At 51.6% G+C, this 18406-nt stretch overlaps 1 protein-coding gene across 3 annotated transcripts in view; it reads right to left on the reverse strand.

The window, feature by feature from the left end:
* MTM1 (myotubularin 1) overlaps positions 1-18406 on the reverse strand; it is a 113140-nt gene that overhangs the window by 50012 nt on the left and 44722 nt on the right. For all 3 annotated transcript variants that reach the window (XM_055123115.1, XM_055123113.1, XM_055123114.1), the window contains exon 6: positions 14584-14685. In XM_055123115.1, the coding sequence (XP_054979090.1) occupies positions 14584-14685 (102 nt within the window). The remainder of the gene's footprint in view (positions 1-14583; positions 14686-18406) is intronic.

The following is an 18406-nucleotide window of genomic DNA, read 5'->3' on the forward strand; positions in this document are numbered from 1 at the left end:
CCTACAAACCCACAGTCACTGCCAAAGTGGTATCTAATGCAAGGCTGTCCGCTGCTCCTATAAAAGAGCAAAGGATCAGCGAGAATCTGGCATTGGCAGAGCACTGGCTAAAGTGCGGTGGGTGAAATCAATGCAAGGCTGAGAAACGGGCTCCAGAAACCCATTCATCAGGCAGCACGGTCAGAGGGGCTGACACGTGGATGCCCACTCTGTAATTCATGTTTCTCGCCATCAGGCTGCTGTATTGATAATGTTCCACTCGATGGGGCTGGAGAGAGGGTACAGTGTAGGGAGCTTGCTTGCACACGGCTGCCCTGGGTTTGATCCCTGACACCCCCTATGCCCCCTGAGTCCCAGCAGGAGTGATCGCTGAGCACAGAGCCAGGAGGAAGCCCTGAGCACAGTCAGATGTGGCAAAACAGACAAACCAACAAAAACATAATGATCTACCTGAATGGATGGCAGGGAATGAAACCACTGTGTATTGTGAAACTGACCACTGATGACACATTGACAGTCAGCCTGGGGTGACATGCAAGTGGCATCAGTGGGACACTGAGTGTGTGCCCCTGGCAGTGTGCGGAAAGCAGAAACCTGGCACAGCAGAGAGAGGTCAGTGTCATTGTGGCCCAAGGGGAGAGGACACACTCACCAGGTGGCTGGAAACAGACTGCAACGCGCTCGTCTCTGGGGAGGGGGCAGAGGTGGCCAAAGGACTCTGGGGGGGGAGACACTTGGACCGTACAGCATCTCACTCGGGGCTCCTCTAACAAGACACTGAGGATGGGCGGGGCAGACACATATCTCTTTGGGGCAGCCCTAGAAGCAGGCAGGCGAGCAGTGAACACAGCTGGGCTCTGCCGGGCAGCGTCACTCCCCCTGCGCCTGGAGAAAATGTGCACAAGGTCCACTTCGCCAGCCTGGCCTGGGCCCTGTCCCCTGGACCCATGTAGTGAATCATCGCCCAAAGGTCCTTCCTCCTGAGGCCCTCGGACTTGTGACGGGGGGAGGGGGAGACACAGACTCAGCTCATGCCAACAGAGTGTTATTCTTCCTGAATTTCCCACTGTGGGCGTACCTAGAACATCTCAAAGCCCACAAAGGGCCAGGAGGGTGACTCCGTGACAAAGGGCAAGCCTTGTCTGCGGGAGAACTGGGTCTACTCCCAGCACCGCAAACTCAAGTTGACCAAGGCTGCCCTGCTGATGTGCCTTTCTAGTGGGCAGACTATGCTTCCTCCTGGCCGGGCTGCAGCTGGGCCCTGAATACTCACTGATACCCATAGCGTACTGGCCGCACATTCCCCAGGGATTCCGACGACAGAGTGTCTGGTGGAGAAGGAGGTGAACAGACGCCTCTCACTTCAGCGCTCAGGGCTAAGTGAGGGCTAAGGAGCTTGTGCAGCCACCCTGGTCCCCTCACTTGCACCCTGTGGTCTCCTGAGCTCTGCCAGGAGTCAGCACTGACGACAGAGCCAGGAATAAGCCCCCCGGCATTACTGAGTGTGACCCCAAAAGTCCTCCCACCCAAAATACATTGTTTTTAGAGCTAGACCCCCCTCCCCCCATACAGGAGAGAAAGGAGCAACCCACAATCGAGCCTGTAAGAGGAAAGGAGCAAGTGCCTCGGGCCCAGAGAAAGCCCTGGGGACATAGAATAGGGGCTCCTAAAACTTCTGGTTTTGTCTTGGGGCTACACCCAGCAGTGCTCAGGAGTCACACCTTGGAGGGCTCGGGGCCCACATGTAGTGCCAGGGACCTAACTTGGGTCAGCTGCACACAAGACAAGTGCCTTCCCCACAGAACTATGGCTCTGGCACCCTCTCCTTAAGCTTTTCACACTCATGACTCCTTTCACTTGAGTGATTCTTATGCAAGCACAGGAATCTAGGTATATGCGACAGGCACCTGAATCCAACACTTCTGAAAGTGAAGCATAGAGAAGCTGATTTCAACACAAATCAAGTTTATAGTCACAATGCTATAGGGCTAGAGCGATAGTACAGCAGGTAGGGCATTTGCCTTGCACGCAGCAGATCCGGGTTCAATTTCTACATCTCTCTCAGTATGCCCAGCAAACTACCGAGAGCATCTCGCCCGCATGGCAGAGCCTGGCAAGCTACCCCTGGTGTATTCAATATGCCAAAAACAGTAACAACAAATCCCACAATGGAGACGTTACTGGTGCCTGCTCAAGCAAATCGATGATCAACTGGATGACAATAGTACAGTGATACAGTGATAGTCACAACACACAGTTTAAGAAGCTGGGGTCCACACGTGCGGGAAGGGAGATGCATGCTGCAAGTAGACTAGAGACTGAACACAATGGCCACTCAATACCCATACTGCAAATCACAACACCCAGTTGGAGAGAGAGAACAAAAGGGCATACCCTGCTACAGAGGCAGGGTGGTGTGGGGGAGATGGGATTGAGGAGTGGGAGGGTTACTGGGTTTATTGGTGGTGGAGAATGGGCACTAACAGAGGGATGGGTTTGCAAACATTGTATGAGGGAAAAACAAGCATGAAAATGGGTAAATCTGTAACTGTACCCTCACGGTGACTCACTAATTAAATAATAAATAAAATTTAAAAAAGAAGAAGCTGGGGTCTAAAGCAGTGGTTTCAACCTTCTTTACCTGTGGGTTACACGAAAAGCCACAGTGCTCGGGGACTGGGAGAGAGGACACTGAGGCGAACGACCCTCAAGGCAGGACCTTAGACGCGATGGTGATGTGGACCACAAGAAGGCACCCACAGTGCCCAAACTCAAGGGACTATGCGGCTACTAGGAAATATGTGGGGTGCGGTGACAAAATACGGGGACGCTGGTGGGCTACGATGTGGGGGAGAGGAGGTGTATGTATAAGAAGGGAACGATGCCTGGGTGAGGGGGCTGGAGGAAGAAGCTGACAGAACGAGAGAAGTGGGCTCCGGCACGGTTCTAAAGAGCAGGAGGCAGGCGGAGGCCCCTGCCATCAGTTCCCTCTCAGGGAGAACTCACGGGAAGCCTTCACTGGTGGGGCTGTAAGACACCACTAGAGAATCTAGGAGCACAGAGTCCTGGGAACAATAAGTACCCAGCTGAAATGAGGTAGCTACAGGGAAATGGAAAGATCTGGAACACACGTTCCATAACGCAAGGTGTGCTTTGGATGTGAAGCATCTGGATTCAGAGACTATGAAAATACTAACCCCTCCAATTCAAGTCATTTCATGTCTATCATCGCATTTTCTGGAGGGCCAAGATAAAAAAACAAAATCTAAGTACTCAGCAACAGGCGCATGGCTAAAGGGGATATGGAACATAACTCTCTTGTTAGAAAGATGTAATCTAAGCTGGAGAGATAGCAGAGGGAGAAGGAACTTGCCTGGTACATAAACCTAGTTCAATTGCTGGTATCACATATAGGTCCCCTGGACACTACCAGGAGTGACCCCTGAGCACAGAGTTAGGGGTAAGTGCTGAGCATCGCTGGGTGTAGCCCCCAACGATTATTAAAAATAAACATAATTGAAAAAGATGAAACCTTACCATTTACGACAAAAAGATGAGCCGTGGGGGCAATTCGACAAAGTAAGATCAGTTAGATGGAGAAAGGAAAAAAAATCACATGCTTTCACCCACATGTGGAAGATAAACAAAACAAACCAGCCAAACCCAACAAAGATAATCCCTTCAGATTCAGACAACAGAATAGTAGTTTTTTGTTTTGTTTTGTTTTTCTTTTTGGGTCACACCCAGCGATGCTCAGGGGTTACTCCTGGCTCTGCACTCAGGAATTACTCCTGGCAGTGCTTGCTGGACTATATAGGATGGTCTGCCGGGTCTGCCACGTGCAAGGCAAACTCCCTACCCACTGTACTATCGCTCCAGCCCCCCTTCTGTAATATCTTTTTGGCCTTATTTTCAAGTGTTTATTCCCCACGTTCAAGACAAAATCATGAGAGGGGGCACCCTGGAATCATTAGTCTTGGAGGGAAAGCTTTCAGTCTGTCACCAAATCAGACTATTATTCATGATTCTTTCATAGATTCTTTTTATGGGGCTAAGGAAGTTTCCTACCTTGTCAAATCTGTCGCAGGATTTGTCTTGTGAAAGTATGCTGGCTTTTATCAAGACTTCTGTACCCCCTAGATTATAAAGTGGCTTTATTCTTAATTTTACTATTGTAACACTGATTTAGTTGACTTTTTTTATTGAGATAGAATTGCTATCACAAAACTATGTGCCCATTCAACTATACTTTGGTGAGTGTGTGTGCATATACATTCACCCAGAACACCATCAGCAAGGTCATTTTCTCATTGCCACCAAAAACAATCAAACAAGGGCAACAAGAGCCAAAAAAAAATGCCTGAGAAAGATTGCTGGGGACATTGCAGAGCAAGGATGGGCAGGCCTAGACTTTTAGCAAAAACCCGCCTTCAGCGACAAGGAAGCATAAAAACCAGAAAAGGGAGAGGAAGGAGACCCAGGGCATTCAGCTTGCAAGAGTGACTGGGAAAGTTCCGTTTGGGAAAAGGGGAGGGAGTGGCGTTTGGACATCCCACAGTCTGGATGCCTTCACTGCCCCTCGGGCTGAAAATAAAAAAAGGACTGTAAGGGCCAGGGAGATGGCTGAAAGGGCTGGAAAGAGTGCTTTGCACGTGTGAGGCCCGGGTACCATCTGCACCCCTCAGCCCTCTGAGCACCAGGGAGTACAGTCCTGGAGGCCACTTAGCAACTCCTTCTTGTAAATACATATGAGCCAACATCGGCCAACACCTCAAATGCCCAGTGACAGACAAGGAAGCTGCTGGACGCATAGAGGAATACTACTCAGCAATAAGAAAAGGTGAACCCTGACATTTGCTACCACATATCCAGAACTGCAAGGGGCATGCCAAGTGAAATCAGAGCGAAAACACAAACACTGATGGTCTCATTCAGATAAGGCACTGAAAACAAACAAACAAACAAACAAACAAAATGACCAAAGCAAGGGAATGGATAATGTGCCATGGGAAAGACAGACACTGTCTGGTGAGCCCCCAGATTAGCTGAGGGCACTGCTTATTCGAGAACCTGGAGAAGCAACAGCCATTTCAGTCCCACGGACACACCCCGACCGACCAAAAAGCAATTGCGCCCGCACGCCCGCACGCACGTGCACTCAGGTGGCCCTGCTTCTCGGCCCGACTCCCATCGGGGAACAAGCTATTTGCCTTTACCTGCTAATTCCACAATCAGCGCAGGATGTAGGAGTCCACTAAACTCAGGGCTGCTTTCAAATGTCAAAGCAATTTATAAAAATGTCCCCATTTTGGAAGGGAAAACCAAAGCCAAGGCGAGTGTACCCCCTGACGCCCCCTCGAATTAGTTCTCTATTTGGAGGCTGTCCTTTGCGCCTTTCATTCAAATGGTCACAACAGACATGTGCACCCCCTTCCTCACACTGCCTCCAGCCACGGCTGCATAGTGATATTTCAGAAGTCAAAACAACAGAGCCAGAATGGGGTGGGGGTGGGGCGAGGCACATACGGTGTGGTGACATGCTTTACTGGGGTTCACGACTGCTGCGCTGAGGGGACTCAGCAGTCAAAAGCCCAAAGCTCGGGCAGTGGTGACACCCTGGCCAGCAGCTTTACCACTGCCCCAGGCAGCTTTATGACACGAGACAGGAAGGACGGGAGAGTGGGCCAAAGGGCTGGGCTGGAAGGTCAAAGGAGAGGAGGAAGTGCAAGCACCCTGGAGTAAGTGAGCCCCACCCGAGCCCCCCCAGGAGGCTGAGAGGAGGAGAAAGCCTTGCAGGTGGCGGGCAGAGTTCAGCAGCTCACCACGTGCACCCTACTTCCTGTTTCTCAAGATGTGTGTGGGGCCCAGGAGGGCTCAGTGCCCGAGTGCCGATGTGTAGGTACGAGGCTGCGAGTTCGACCCCTGGCACTGCCTCACGGCACCAGGGCTGTGGGTGATCCCAGAATCAATTGTGTGATGCCCACAAGCAAGGATGCCTGAGACCACTGCAGCTATGCCCGTGAGCACCCATACGGCCCCCAAAGAAGTGCAAGTGCAGAAACAAAGCTGACAACCGCAAGGGGACGGGGGCGACTGATCATGTGGGGCTGCAGTAAGCGGCTGAGGCCTGCTGAATCTCCTTACCCAGGGCTGCTCCTGGGGGTGCTCACGCGAGCTGTGCACAGCTCGGGCACACCTTCTTGGCAGGGCACCCCAGAAGCTGCTCCTCTGACTTGGCTCACCGCCCGGCTCTTTACACCTCATCACTGCACACAGCAACCCCTGGTGCTCTGGGCATGCCCAGCACTGCTGCTGGCACTTTGCCGCAAATCCCCCAATCCCTGTGGTGTGGGCACAGCAAAGGGGAACGCTGCAACCCAGACACATACAGAACTCCGACGTTGCCTGCTGTGCAGTGACTGAGCAGGGTGCAGGCCGGCACCCCAAGACTGTGGCTGAGTCCCTGTTGGGTGGCTCCCTCATGTGTGGTGCCGGGGCCTGGCAGGGTGTCTTAGCCTCACTTCTCTGGCCCGTGTGACTCTACATCCCTCAAGATCAAAGATCACCTCAAGCCCTTTACTCAAATGTAGTTCAAGAAGAGTGCTGGGGCTGGAGCGATAGCACAGAGGGGAGGGTGTTTGCCTTGCACACAGCTGACCCGGGTTTGATTCCCAACATCCCATAGGGTCCCTCGAGCACCACCAGGAGTAATTCCTGAGTGCAGAGCTAGGAGTAACCTCTGAGCATTGCCGGATGTGACCCAAAAAGGGAAAAAAAAAGGAGAGTGCTTGCCTAGCGCTGCAAAGGGAGAATTAAGGGGTGTTCATGGATGCCAAATCCACGGAACATACGCGTGGGTCTACAACTGACTGTGAAGTGTGGTTTTCTGACTTTCAAGAAAGCAGCAAATGTCACACCATGAGCCAGACCATCCCCCAATCCAGATACCCGAGAGAAATGGTTTCAAATCCCTCCTCTATTCTATGGTACAGGTTTGCCATCAGTTAGGTGCTGATTCTTTTTCTACTCATTTCCACGTGCTGGCTGCAGCCTGGTGAGTAGGTTCTATGACGTAGTAAATGTGTAAAAAAATTCTCATCTAACATGCGTATTATCTCCGATTCTTCGGGCTGTGCGAAAGCCCAGCAAACAGGAAAGAAAATCGATGCAAGAGGAACTTGGCCATGGAACATGGCTGCCCAACACTCACACCCACTTTTTTTTTTCTGGGGTGCTATCAGGCACTGCCCAGATGGACACAATTTTTGCTCTTGCCTTGAAAAAATGCCCACCCGAGCAGCTGCGTCACCACATTTCTTATCACAGGAATCTATCACTGACTTACAACTCAAATTGAGTTACATGCCGTTTGAGGAACTGGCACGGTCGCCTGTGTTTGAAAAGCAAGGCAAAATAAAGCCCGTAAGTAAATGCTCTGGCTGAAATGGAAAACATTATCTAAACAATTTTCAGGTCTGACTGGATTGGTGGAACAGAGAAACAATCAATAGTCTAGGCGGGGTTGGCGGGGACTGGTGGCTAAGCTGCTCAAGTTCAACCGGAAGTTCAGGTCCCGACTTGAGCACAGAGAGCAGTGGAAACAGCAGTGGTTAGAAGGAGGACGAGCGAGCAAAGGCAGGGGGTCTGGAAGCAGGAGGCCAGCTCCCACGCTGTGCGATCGCAGTGGGATTTGGAAGCCAGCTCCCTCGCTCCAGATACTATTTCAAGGATGTGACAGTAAGTTTATTTCCAACTTCCAGGGCCAATAAAAGGCAGTTCAGATCATCTGCAGCTGGCTATCCAGCTTCAGTAACGTTATCCCAGGGACGGTCTCAAGCAGGGCCCTTCTATTGTTCAGGCCACTGGGCTAAGTGGCCACATCCTGGAAACTCCTTCTTGGCTCGCTCTCGCAGCCCCGCTGGGGCACTTTAGAAACCATTCTTTGTCTATCACAGAGTATCGGTCCCTTTGCCCACATATCCTGTCACAAACGGGCTTAATCCCATCTCTTGCTTTCTCCAGGATCCGAGTCAAGAAAGGCTCCCCTCGCAAGGGGTGGGGGAGCTCAAGCGGCCGGCACGTGCGAGGCCCTGAGTCCAATTCCCTGAGCACTGGCAGGCGGCGTATGACTGGGAGTGACTCAGAGAAAAATGAAAGGATCCCCTTTTCCCTGGGCTTCTGTAAGCACCACAGCCCTGTGCTTCCTGCCCCTCCAAAGAGACTCCCTGCCTTCCTCACTTGCACAGGAAAAGCCTTCCTGGGCTGGAGAGATAGGCCAGAGGGGAGGGCGTCTGCATGTCACTGACCCTGGGTTGCATCCCCAGCACCTCATATGATCCCTTGAGTACTGCTGGGAGTGATCCCTGAGCACTGAGTCAGGTTTTAGCCCTGAACAATGCTGGGTGTGGCCCTGCAAATAAAAACAAACACGGAAACAAAGCAAAAGAAAAACCCTTCTTCCTTCGCCCCTGCCCCAGCCAGCCAGCCAGGCTGCTACTGCCATTTCTTCAACCACATCCTCTCCCTTGAAGCCCAGTGAATGAACGGCCTCCAGTCCCCCTCACTCCAGCGCGGTCGCCCGTGTTTGAAGGGCGACCCGCCCCTGCAGACAAAAGAGGTTGCACATACTAGGCAAAGGGCCTGGCCACAAACAGGCTACCGGAAGGAGTTCAGATTCTTTCGGGGAGATTTGGATCTCGGCATCAGATCTGGAGCAGGGCTTCCGAAACTTCAGATGGCCGCAGTATCTTTCTGGCTGACACATTCTGATGTGGCCCGAGGTCCATGAAAATGGCACATAAGTCAAATGTGGACCATGGAGTGCTGGGGCTCAAACCTGCCCCAAGGCCTCCTGCACGGGAAACACGTGCCCCAGCCCACTGAGCTATGTCTAGGGACCGAGAAATTGGCTTGTTGTTGTTGCTTTGCTTTGGGGCTCCACTGGCAGTGCTCAGGGGTCACTCCTGAGGGTATTCTGGCTACCATATGTGGTGCCAGGGATAGAAGAGGGGTAGGCCATGTGCGAGCAAGTACTTTCATCTCTGTACTATCTTTCCCACCTCTATTTTTATCTTTTCCTTTTTAATTAGTTTTTGTTTGATTTGGGACATAATCAGCAGTGCTCAGGGCTTGCTCCTGGCTCTGTGCTCAGGGATCACTCCTTGGGGCGCTTGGGGGATCATGTGGTGTGCCTGGTATCAAACCCAGGTTGGCTGCGTGAAGGCAGGTGTCCTGCCCACTAGTCTGTCTCTGACCTTCTCTATTTTTGTTTTTGTAAACTGGGGTGACTGCCAGCAGTGCTGAGGCTCCACCCCAGGGCCTGTACACTTGGGCTATGTTCTCTTGTTCCTTCACCCGGGTGGGTGGGGGCTTTACACAGCTGAGGCGCAGGCAGGGTATGGACAGCCAGAGGCTCTGAACCGTGAAAGATGTCGGACATCAAGGGCGGTCCTGTGTGATGGGGTGGAGGGGGCAGGTCAGGAGTAGTCACTGAGGTGGGGTATACACATGTATGTGTATGTGTGTGTGTGTGTGTGTGTGTGCTCGAGAGTAGTAAGACAGAGTGACACCATCATTATGTGTGAGGAAACACACAAACATAAAGGCGTGTCGGAGAGTTCCTTCTGAGGAGAAGCCACAGGATTCAGAATTCAGGGTAGCCATGGCAGGCCCGGCGAGGGCACGGCAAACACGCTTGCCTCCCACTTTTTTTATTGAATCACCATGAGCTACAGCTCAAAGTTTTCAGGTTTGAGTTTCAGTCATACAATGATCGAACACCCGTCCCTCCACCAGTGCACATTCTCCACCCCCACTGTCCCCAGTCTCCCTCCCCTCCCTTCCTACCCTCCCTCTGTCTCGATGGCAGACAATTCCCCTCTCACTCTCTCCCTACCATGGGTATTATGGTTTGCAGTACAGATGCTGAGAGGCCATCACATTTGGGCTTCCGCCACCACTGAGTAGCAACCAAGGCCCAAAGGAGAAGTGCCCGAGGAAGAGCGCATGGAATGGAAGTTGGAAGGAAAGGGGGAGACAGAGTCCAGTGGGGTGAGGCGGTAGGGAGGGTGGTGATTGCTTTGCACGTGTCTAGTTTCTAGTGAACCCAGCTTCTAGCCCTGGCACCCCATACCAGAAGTACTTTGAGCGTGGCCAGGTGTGACCCCAGAGCACAGATCCAAGAATAACCCTGAGCACTGGTGGAGGTGGCACCCTCCAACCAAATCAAGGGGTGAGGCCGTGGGGAGGTAGTATAGTAGGTAAAGCACTTGCCTTGCATGTGGCCGGCGCGGTTCTATCCCTGGCATGCTGTTGGGTCCCCAAGCCCTGCTGGGAATGACCCCAGAGCCAAGGAGAAGCTCTAAGTACTGGCAGGTGTGCTTCCCCGCAAGAACGAGAAAACAGAAAGGAGCCACAAGGTTGGCACAGAGGAAGGCCTGGTACCAAGAAGGGGCTGCAACAACAGGTCACTAGCACGGCTGAATGAAGTGGAGGTACACACAGGGTCGAAGGTTCTCTCTGAGAAGGAAGGTACCTGCCATAGAGCCAGAGAGGCAGGCTGGAGGTGGGGTGGTGGGGGGGAGGGAAACAGGTCATTGGTGGTGGGAAATGGACACTGGTGGAGGGACAGGTGTTGGGTCACTGTATGACTGAAAACTGATCATGAACAGCTTTGTAACTGCTACCTCATGGTGACTCACAAAAACAAAGATTCCCTCCCGAGTACGAACTGACGTGACACGGCGCAGTGATTTTGGGAAAAGCGGCAGGCATGGGAGGGGTGACAACAGCTGAGGGCTTCAGGCTCCTTTAGGCTGGGAGGTGAGCTGCTCTTGACCTGGGGGACAAGGAGGGGTCAGGGAACCAGCTCGGAGGGGTGGAGTGCACACCTGAAGTTCAAGGCCCCGAGTTGAGGCCCATGACACATGGTTGGCGCTGGCGACCCCCCAAGAACTGTGAGGCCTGGGTACGGCGCCATCAGCCAGGGCGTCTGGGCTCAGTGTCGCTGGGAGTGGCTCTGCATCCTTGAGCCCCACTGAGAGGCCTAGAAACCACGGAACACACTCCATCACTGAATTTCCATGGCTCAGGTGGCTTTATCACTCCGAGCCTAATTTTGAAGAGGGCGTGCTTTCAACTCCTCTTTCTACCCTAGTCATTAAAAGAAGTCTGATGGAGAAATTCTTTTTAAAGCATACGTTTACTGAGAGACCAGGGAAGGGCTGCAAGTAGCCCACTACCACTACAATGGTTTCACTGTCACAATCCGACCAATCACCAACACCCATCTCATGATGAGAGCTTCATACCTGCCATGCGCTCCTTTTCCCTGAAATAAGAGCTGATCAGATCTGGGGAGAGAGAACGCCTGTCTTGTTAGAGAGAAGAAAACCCTGGGCTCCAAAAGTGGAAATTCCAAATGCTGCAGCAATCCTTAGGCCTTTCTCTGTCGGACATGGCAATGCGAATTTGAAAAGACGCTTGAACCCCTGTGTTCACTGCAGCAAAACGCAACAAAAGCAAAGCAGTGGAACCAATCCCAGATGCCAGTGTGCAGGGATGTGGATAAAGAAGTGGCGGTACGCAATTCAATGGAACACCATGTTGCCATTATGAAAAATGAAACCGTGCCTTTGGTGGGGGGATAGATGGAATCTGAGGTGATTGTAGTAAGTGCAGTAAGTAAGTGAGGAAGTGAAAGACGATTTTCACGTGGTGCGGTCTATGAATCACTAAAGCACATGAACTGGCAAAAACCAGGACTCACTCTGAGAGTTGATGAAAACTTTGGTGGTTAGTAGAGAGAAAGGAAATAGGGACAGCAAGAATGGGTAGAGAGGGTGCTGGTGGGAGGGGGCGATCACAGCTGGCAGTGCTCAGGGCTTTCAACTGGCTCTGTGTTCAGGAATCCCTCTTAACCATGCTTGGGGGACCATATGTGGTGCTGGGATTGAAGTGGAGTCATCCGTGTGCAAATCAAGTACCTTAACCGCTGGGCTATGTCTCTAGCTCTGGAGGGTCTTCGGACATCAAGATGAGATGGTTCCGAACTTTGGTGTGGTGGAAATGATACCTAAGCGGATACAGTGGCTCTGACATTCTGCACTGTAGCACTGTCATCCCGTTGTTCATCGATTTGCTCGAGCGGTCACCAGTAACATCTCCATTGTGAGACTTGTTGTTACTGTTTTTGGCATATCGGATATGCCACGGGGAGCTTGCCAGGCTCTGCCATGCGGGTGGGATACTCTTGGTAGCTTGACGGGCTCTCTGAGAGGGATGGAAGAATTGAACCCTGGTCAGCCACGTGCAAGGCAAATACCCTACCCGCTGTGCTATGGTTCCAGTCCTCTGACATTCTAGTATGTTATAAAGTCATGGCAAATCAATGGGAAACAAAGGGAAACGGAATCAAAGGTATAGCTCAAGGTCCTGAGTGCGATCCAAGGCACAGAGTCCCCTGCACTGAGCCATTGAGCTCTGACTGCCAGGCTGAATGTGGCCAGGAGTAGCTCCTGGTGCCTTGAGCACTGCTGGGGAGTACCTGCCTCCGAAATCAGGGCAGAATTCCTAAGTCTCTACGGGAAAAGAAGACACAAGCATAGGACAAAAGGTCAAATATGAAGTAGCACAAGGACATAATCCCTCTTCCCGCCTTCACCCCAGGCTAGCCAGCAGCATACCTGTGTGCTCATCACATAAGGGCACTGCTAGCTACCCATATGGAAGGACTCTTTTCCTGCTGTGCATGGAGGACGCCTGGGCTTCCATCCCAACACCACACACTCCCTCAAGCGCGGTAGGAACAAGCCCAAGCAGAAAGCTGAACATAGTTCCTGAAAACCCCCAGACCTTCCAACCCAAACAACCACCACAAGCAAACAGAATTTTCTGGCTCTCCCTTTGGCTGCAGACGGGTTGACTGAAGCAGAAGAGAGAGGAGTTCAGACCCACGCCTGCATAGAGGCAGAGGCAACAAGTTTGATCCCTGGGGCTACCCACATCCTCTGAGTGCAGGCCCAGGGGTGCTGCTCTCTGGCATCCCTGGGGTAGCAAGAGAGTGTGCGAAGTCCACCGAACGGCAACTAATGGGTGCAGAAACACTGCAGCCCGCTCAATCCCTGGATCTGGAAAGTGCCCAAGAATCCCAAGGACCGGGCATGGCCCTGGGGAGCACCATGACGAGGGCATGGGTGGCCCTCAAGTCACTGCAAGGTCAATGGCAAAGAGGTAAAGAGAAGGCAAAGTAAAACTTGCTTTGCTTTTGTTTGGGGGCCACACCTAGCTGTGCTCAGGGCTCAGCAATTAACCCCTGGTGGTGCTAGGGGACCATATGGGATGCCGAGTTAGCAGTGTGCAAGGCATACGCCCTCCCCGCTGCATGCTCTGGCCAGCCCCTTAAGACTCTTTTATAAAAGAAGGGACGGATGTAGTTCAGCATTGCCACATTTGTGCCTAGCCTGTCTGAGTTCCTAAGTTTCATCCCTGGCACCGCTGAGAAAAACAAACAACATTATACAAAAAAGAAGATGCAAGTCAGGTATGGTGGGGGCAGGGCTGGAGCCAGGCCACATATACAGGACACATCGAAGAAGCCGCGTACGTGTGTCAGCGGAAGGGGAAATTCCATACACACATCTAGAATTGTGTCTTGGATTAGGTCGGAGGTCATCAGAAATCAGTCTGTCCTTCCCAGGAAATCCTACTCTCCTCCAAGGCACTTGTTGAAACGGACAATGAAAGGTGGACTAGAAGTGACTAGAAGTGAAACAGGGACACGATGGAGGGTGCCCCGTGCAGTCACTGCCCACCGGAGGCCCACAAGCTACCCAGTCCCCTGGAAACTATACAAGACTGATTGAAAAACTGAATTGAAAACCGAAACATCACAACAAAAACCCAGGTGGCGTAGGAAAACAGCAATTGTGGGGCCAGAGAGCGCAGTGGGGAGGGCACTGGTCCTGCATGTGGCTGACCTGGGTTTGATCCCTGAGTGTAGGGCAAGCTCTGAGCACTGCCGGGTGTGGCCCCCAAAGCAAAAACTAAAGGGAAAATGGAAATAATTACATAGAATGGAGGCTGGTGGCCACCGGCCTACCTTATTTATTTATTTATTTATTTATTTATTTATTTATGCTTTCTTGGGTCACACCTGGCGATGCACAGGGGTCACTTCTGGCTCTGTACTCAGGAATTTCCCCTGGCAGTGCTCAGGGGACCATATGGGATGCTGGGAATCAAACCTGGGTTGGCCACGTGCAAGGCAAACGCCCTACCCGCTGTGCTATTGCTCCAGTCCCACCAGCCTACCTTAAGACTCCCCAAGAGGGCAGGTCAAGCTAAACAGTGTGTTCACATGGGGAATGGGGGTACAGCACAGCCCACTGGGAGCTTCCCCACCCCCCACTGCCGCCGCTGTTAGGTCAGCCGTGGCACAGAGCCTAGCCGGTACAGGCTGCTCCGTCAGGGGACAGTGGGGGCAAAGCTGAGATGTACCCCCAAATGAAGCCCACTGGGAGAGCCAGCGTGGACTCCAGGGAAGAAGAGCCCCCCCCAACCCCCACCGAAGCTCCTGGCACTTACCAGATTGTGGGCCAGGGGGAAAGCGTACTTCGTGAGGGTGTCAAACATGTCCCGTCTGCTGTGGCCTTCCTGCTTCAAGGCAAACCTCAGGTTCCGCATGTCCTGCAGGACAGACAAAGCAGCCTTTTCACTCTCCGAACTGAGCCAGCCTGCAAGGGCCCCACCCGAGACCATAAGCGAAGGGAGCAGTGTACGTCCTGTCCCCTGCCTCTGGGATGCTACTTTGAACTAGTTTGAAAACTCCCTTCACTGGAGCAAGGACTGAAAGGGCGATATCCAGGAGAAGACAGAGCTCAAGTTCATTATTCGAAAAAAAAAAGCTTACAAGATTCACCTTGCCCATGGCCTACTGCGTCTGTTAGTGCAAGCTGATTTCTGCACCGCTTTGGGGCTTTAAACAGTCGAGTCCCGGCGCTTGTCAGATGGGTCTCAACTCTCCAGTGGAATCTCCAAATCATCAATCTGTCATTACACTATAGAAGCCCCCTCCTTTTCCCTTTAGATTTTAAAGCCACATTTCAAAAAAAAATAGGAAATGATTACCACTTTCAGCTCTCATAGGAGTAATACATTTTTACTAAACATCTTTCTTTACACAGAGTTCTATACAAAGCACAAGACAGCGCCCATGGGCCATTGTTCATTGGTTAGGGGAATGGCAACTGGTCTGGCCTTTCTGGACAACAATATGGATGTTCCTCAAAAAGCAAGGAACTAAGCTCCCATATGACCTTGAATTTCCACTTCTTGGAAAATACCCCAAGGACCCAAACCTCTGTTCCCCAAAGTCATCTGCAGCCCTGTGTTCCTTGCAGCACTATCCACAATAGTCCGAATCTAGATACAACCCAATTGTCCAGATGAGTGGATAAGAAACTACGGGACATATCCACAAAGGAGTACTACTCAACCGTAAGAAAAGATAAAAGCCTGCAATTTGCTGCTCTGTGAGTGCATCTGGAGAGAACTGTGCTGAGTGACGTTAGAAGGAGAGGGACAGACACAGAATGAGCTCTCAATACGCGGGAGATAAAAGAGACAGGTAGGGGAAAAGCAAATGCCAAAGGCAACAATAACTGAGGGGTCGTAGGAAACTTCCCACTTGGGTGGGGTGTTAGGGAGTGGGATGGGGGAAGGAGACACTGGGACAATGGTGGAGAGAAGTGGACACTTTGGTGAGGAGTGGGGTGCTGGAAGGAATGATCCATACAAGAAATGCTACCACAGACCATATTGAAAACAACCTGTGCCAAAAATCAAATCGAATATTTTTTCAAGGGACTGTACATGAACGGTGACTATCAATAGTGCCTGTGGTCCCAGGAACAGACTCCAAGTGCCGCACCCAGAGCTCAGGGTAGGATGAGCTCAGTGGCAGGGCCCCGGCCTTCCAGATGTGAGGCCACGAGTTCCATCCCCAGCACCGCAAAACACAAAGAACAAGATTTCAAGGGTGAATTCCAAGCCGAAGCTCTTTAATAAGCTGAAAATCAATCCTCTAAAACTGTTCACACAAAAAAGCTCCTCTGAAGACCCGTCGTGGGCCAGACCCAGTTCAATGGTCACAAGCAACATCACTTCTCCCTTGAGTCCTGCCAAGAGTGACCCCTGAGCGAGGACCTGGTGTGACCCAAACCCAAACAAACAAGAAAGAAAAATAATAAAGACAGACAAATAAAGACCACGATGTGTTTTATACAGGATGGCCAGCACTCTATTCTCTTCAAAGGTGGTGCTCTTAGGATGTCTCCTAGATTGGCCAGTGGGCAGGATGGATGCTGAACATCCACGTGCTCTGCTCTGCCCCTTCCGTTCAGTAAAAGGAGTGCCAGGCTGGGCCCTGGGATGCTCCAGGAAAGATGCAGAGCTCTGTCCTTCTGACTGTCCCAATCTGCCTCTTTTTCAGTGTCTTTTAATTTATCATCTCAAGAGCACTGTTACAGCCTCCTCAGTCTTTGATGTGAAGGACCCGCCGAAGCCTGGCCACATGCGATATATGTCCTCAAACGCAGATGGCAGGCAGAGCAAGAACAATCAAGATCTCGATGATGAGACCACTAATGAATGGCCAATCTAGGTCATTCTCAAGAACTCTTCTTCTTAATAATTGATTGCTCTGCAGATAGATGGCACCGCTGGGTCCTGCCAGCTGTAGGAGCCTGCACTTCCCTTTTGAAAAGCATGTGACTAAATACAATCCCCAAACCCATTCCAATAGGTGCTCCCCCCCCAACCAAAGGAAAAAAAAAACAAAAAAACCCTGTTTATTGGTTGCGGGCTCTCCACACAAAGTACTAGGCGAGTGAAAGGCACAAGCATGTGGAAGAGTTTAGCTGCTTGCGGGGCCCATGAGAGTCCGGGGCTGGCCTTTGCGCCTGACGGGCCTGAGTCCAGCAGCGAGCCCTTGATGTCACCTCCTTAACTACTTGGCCAGAGCATTCTGGGATCAGTCTCTGACCGATCTATGGGTGAGCCGGACGAGGCCTTTGTGTGCTGGAGCACCAGGAGTGAAGCGACTCTCCTGCCTGTGCAACTTAGATGTAATGAAGGGACAGAAGTGGCCACTGCTGCTTCCTGCACACACGAAGGTGCAGGAATCCTGGCGGCAAGATCCCCGAGTCCGGCGCAGAAATACGCACATATACCGTCAACTTTCATGGGGCCTCGGGGACACACACATCGGGGAGGGGCACTCTGGGAAAGACAGGGTCTGGTGGCAGAGGACTGTAGTCTGCCCCTTGACCTACTCCGTCAGGTGCCAGGCCCCACTTGGGGAAAAGAATCAAGGAAACACATCCTGGCACCACATGGCAGGGCTGTGTGACTGGGGTGTTATTTTTAAAGAAACTAGGTGGGCCCATCCCTCATGCCTTCACAGCAAAATAACTATGGAATCAATCCACATGTCTGAGACACATCTGTGGATCATGACAAGGTAGCATGTGTGTGTACATACAGTAGAATGCTTTGCAGCTGCAAAAAGGGATGAAATCATGTAATTCGCTGCAACTTGGATGGAGCTGTAGGGTAGGTAAGATGTCACGTGAAGTGTGTCAGAAGAAGGTGAAACACTAGATGATCTCACTTAAGTGTGGCACGTAGAATAACAGGATGAGGGAATACGAGATATCAAGAATACCTAGGCTTCCCTCGACACTAGATTATACGAAAGCGAAGGATGGAGAGTGAGAGAAACAGTGTGAGTAAGAATAGGTGGATGGAAGAGCAAGGGCTAGGGCCAGGGCCCTCGGACACAGGGGTGGTGATGTATAGATCCAACCACTGAGTCAACAGCACAAAGTCCAATGACCAAACTTACAGAAATGTGCCTGTGGAAGGAAAATGTGCCAGTGCAGGAGGCAGGCTGGGGCTTGGGAGGGAACCTGGGGCACTGGCAGAGGGGCAGAGGGAAGGTCACACTGGTGGTGGGACTAGTATAAGGACATTCTATGCCGGAAAGTCTACTGTGAACAACTTTGTAGATCATGGTTCCTTAATTTAAAAAAGAAAGAAAAAAGAAGAAAGAAATGAAAGATGAGTAAAATAAAATCCCACTTCATACAGTGAATGAGTGAGATAAAAATCCGACAAGGGAGAGGCAGGAATGGGCTGCAGCACAGACTGAGTAGATCTGGGCTTGACTTTGTTTCCAAACTCGTGAGGTTGGCCCTGCCTCTCCCCTTCTCGACTTCCCCTGGGACCCAGCCCTGCAGGGGCAGAGATGTGGGTGCACAGAGCTGGCAAAACCACTCGGAGGGGTTAGACTATTTGGGATGTGCGCGTGGTCAGATTATGGTGATTGACTGCAGATGGAGTGCCGATG

Source organism: Sorex araneus, chromosome X (genome assembly GCF_027595985.1).
Source record: "Sorex araneus isolate mSorAra2 chromosome X, mSorAra2.pri, whole genome shotgun sequence".
Classification (NCBI taxonomy): domain Eukaryota; kingdom Metazoa; phylum Chordata; class Mammalia; order Eulipotyphla; family Soricidae; genus Sorex; species Sorex araneus.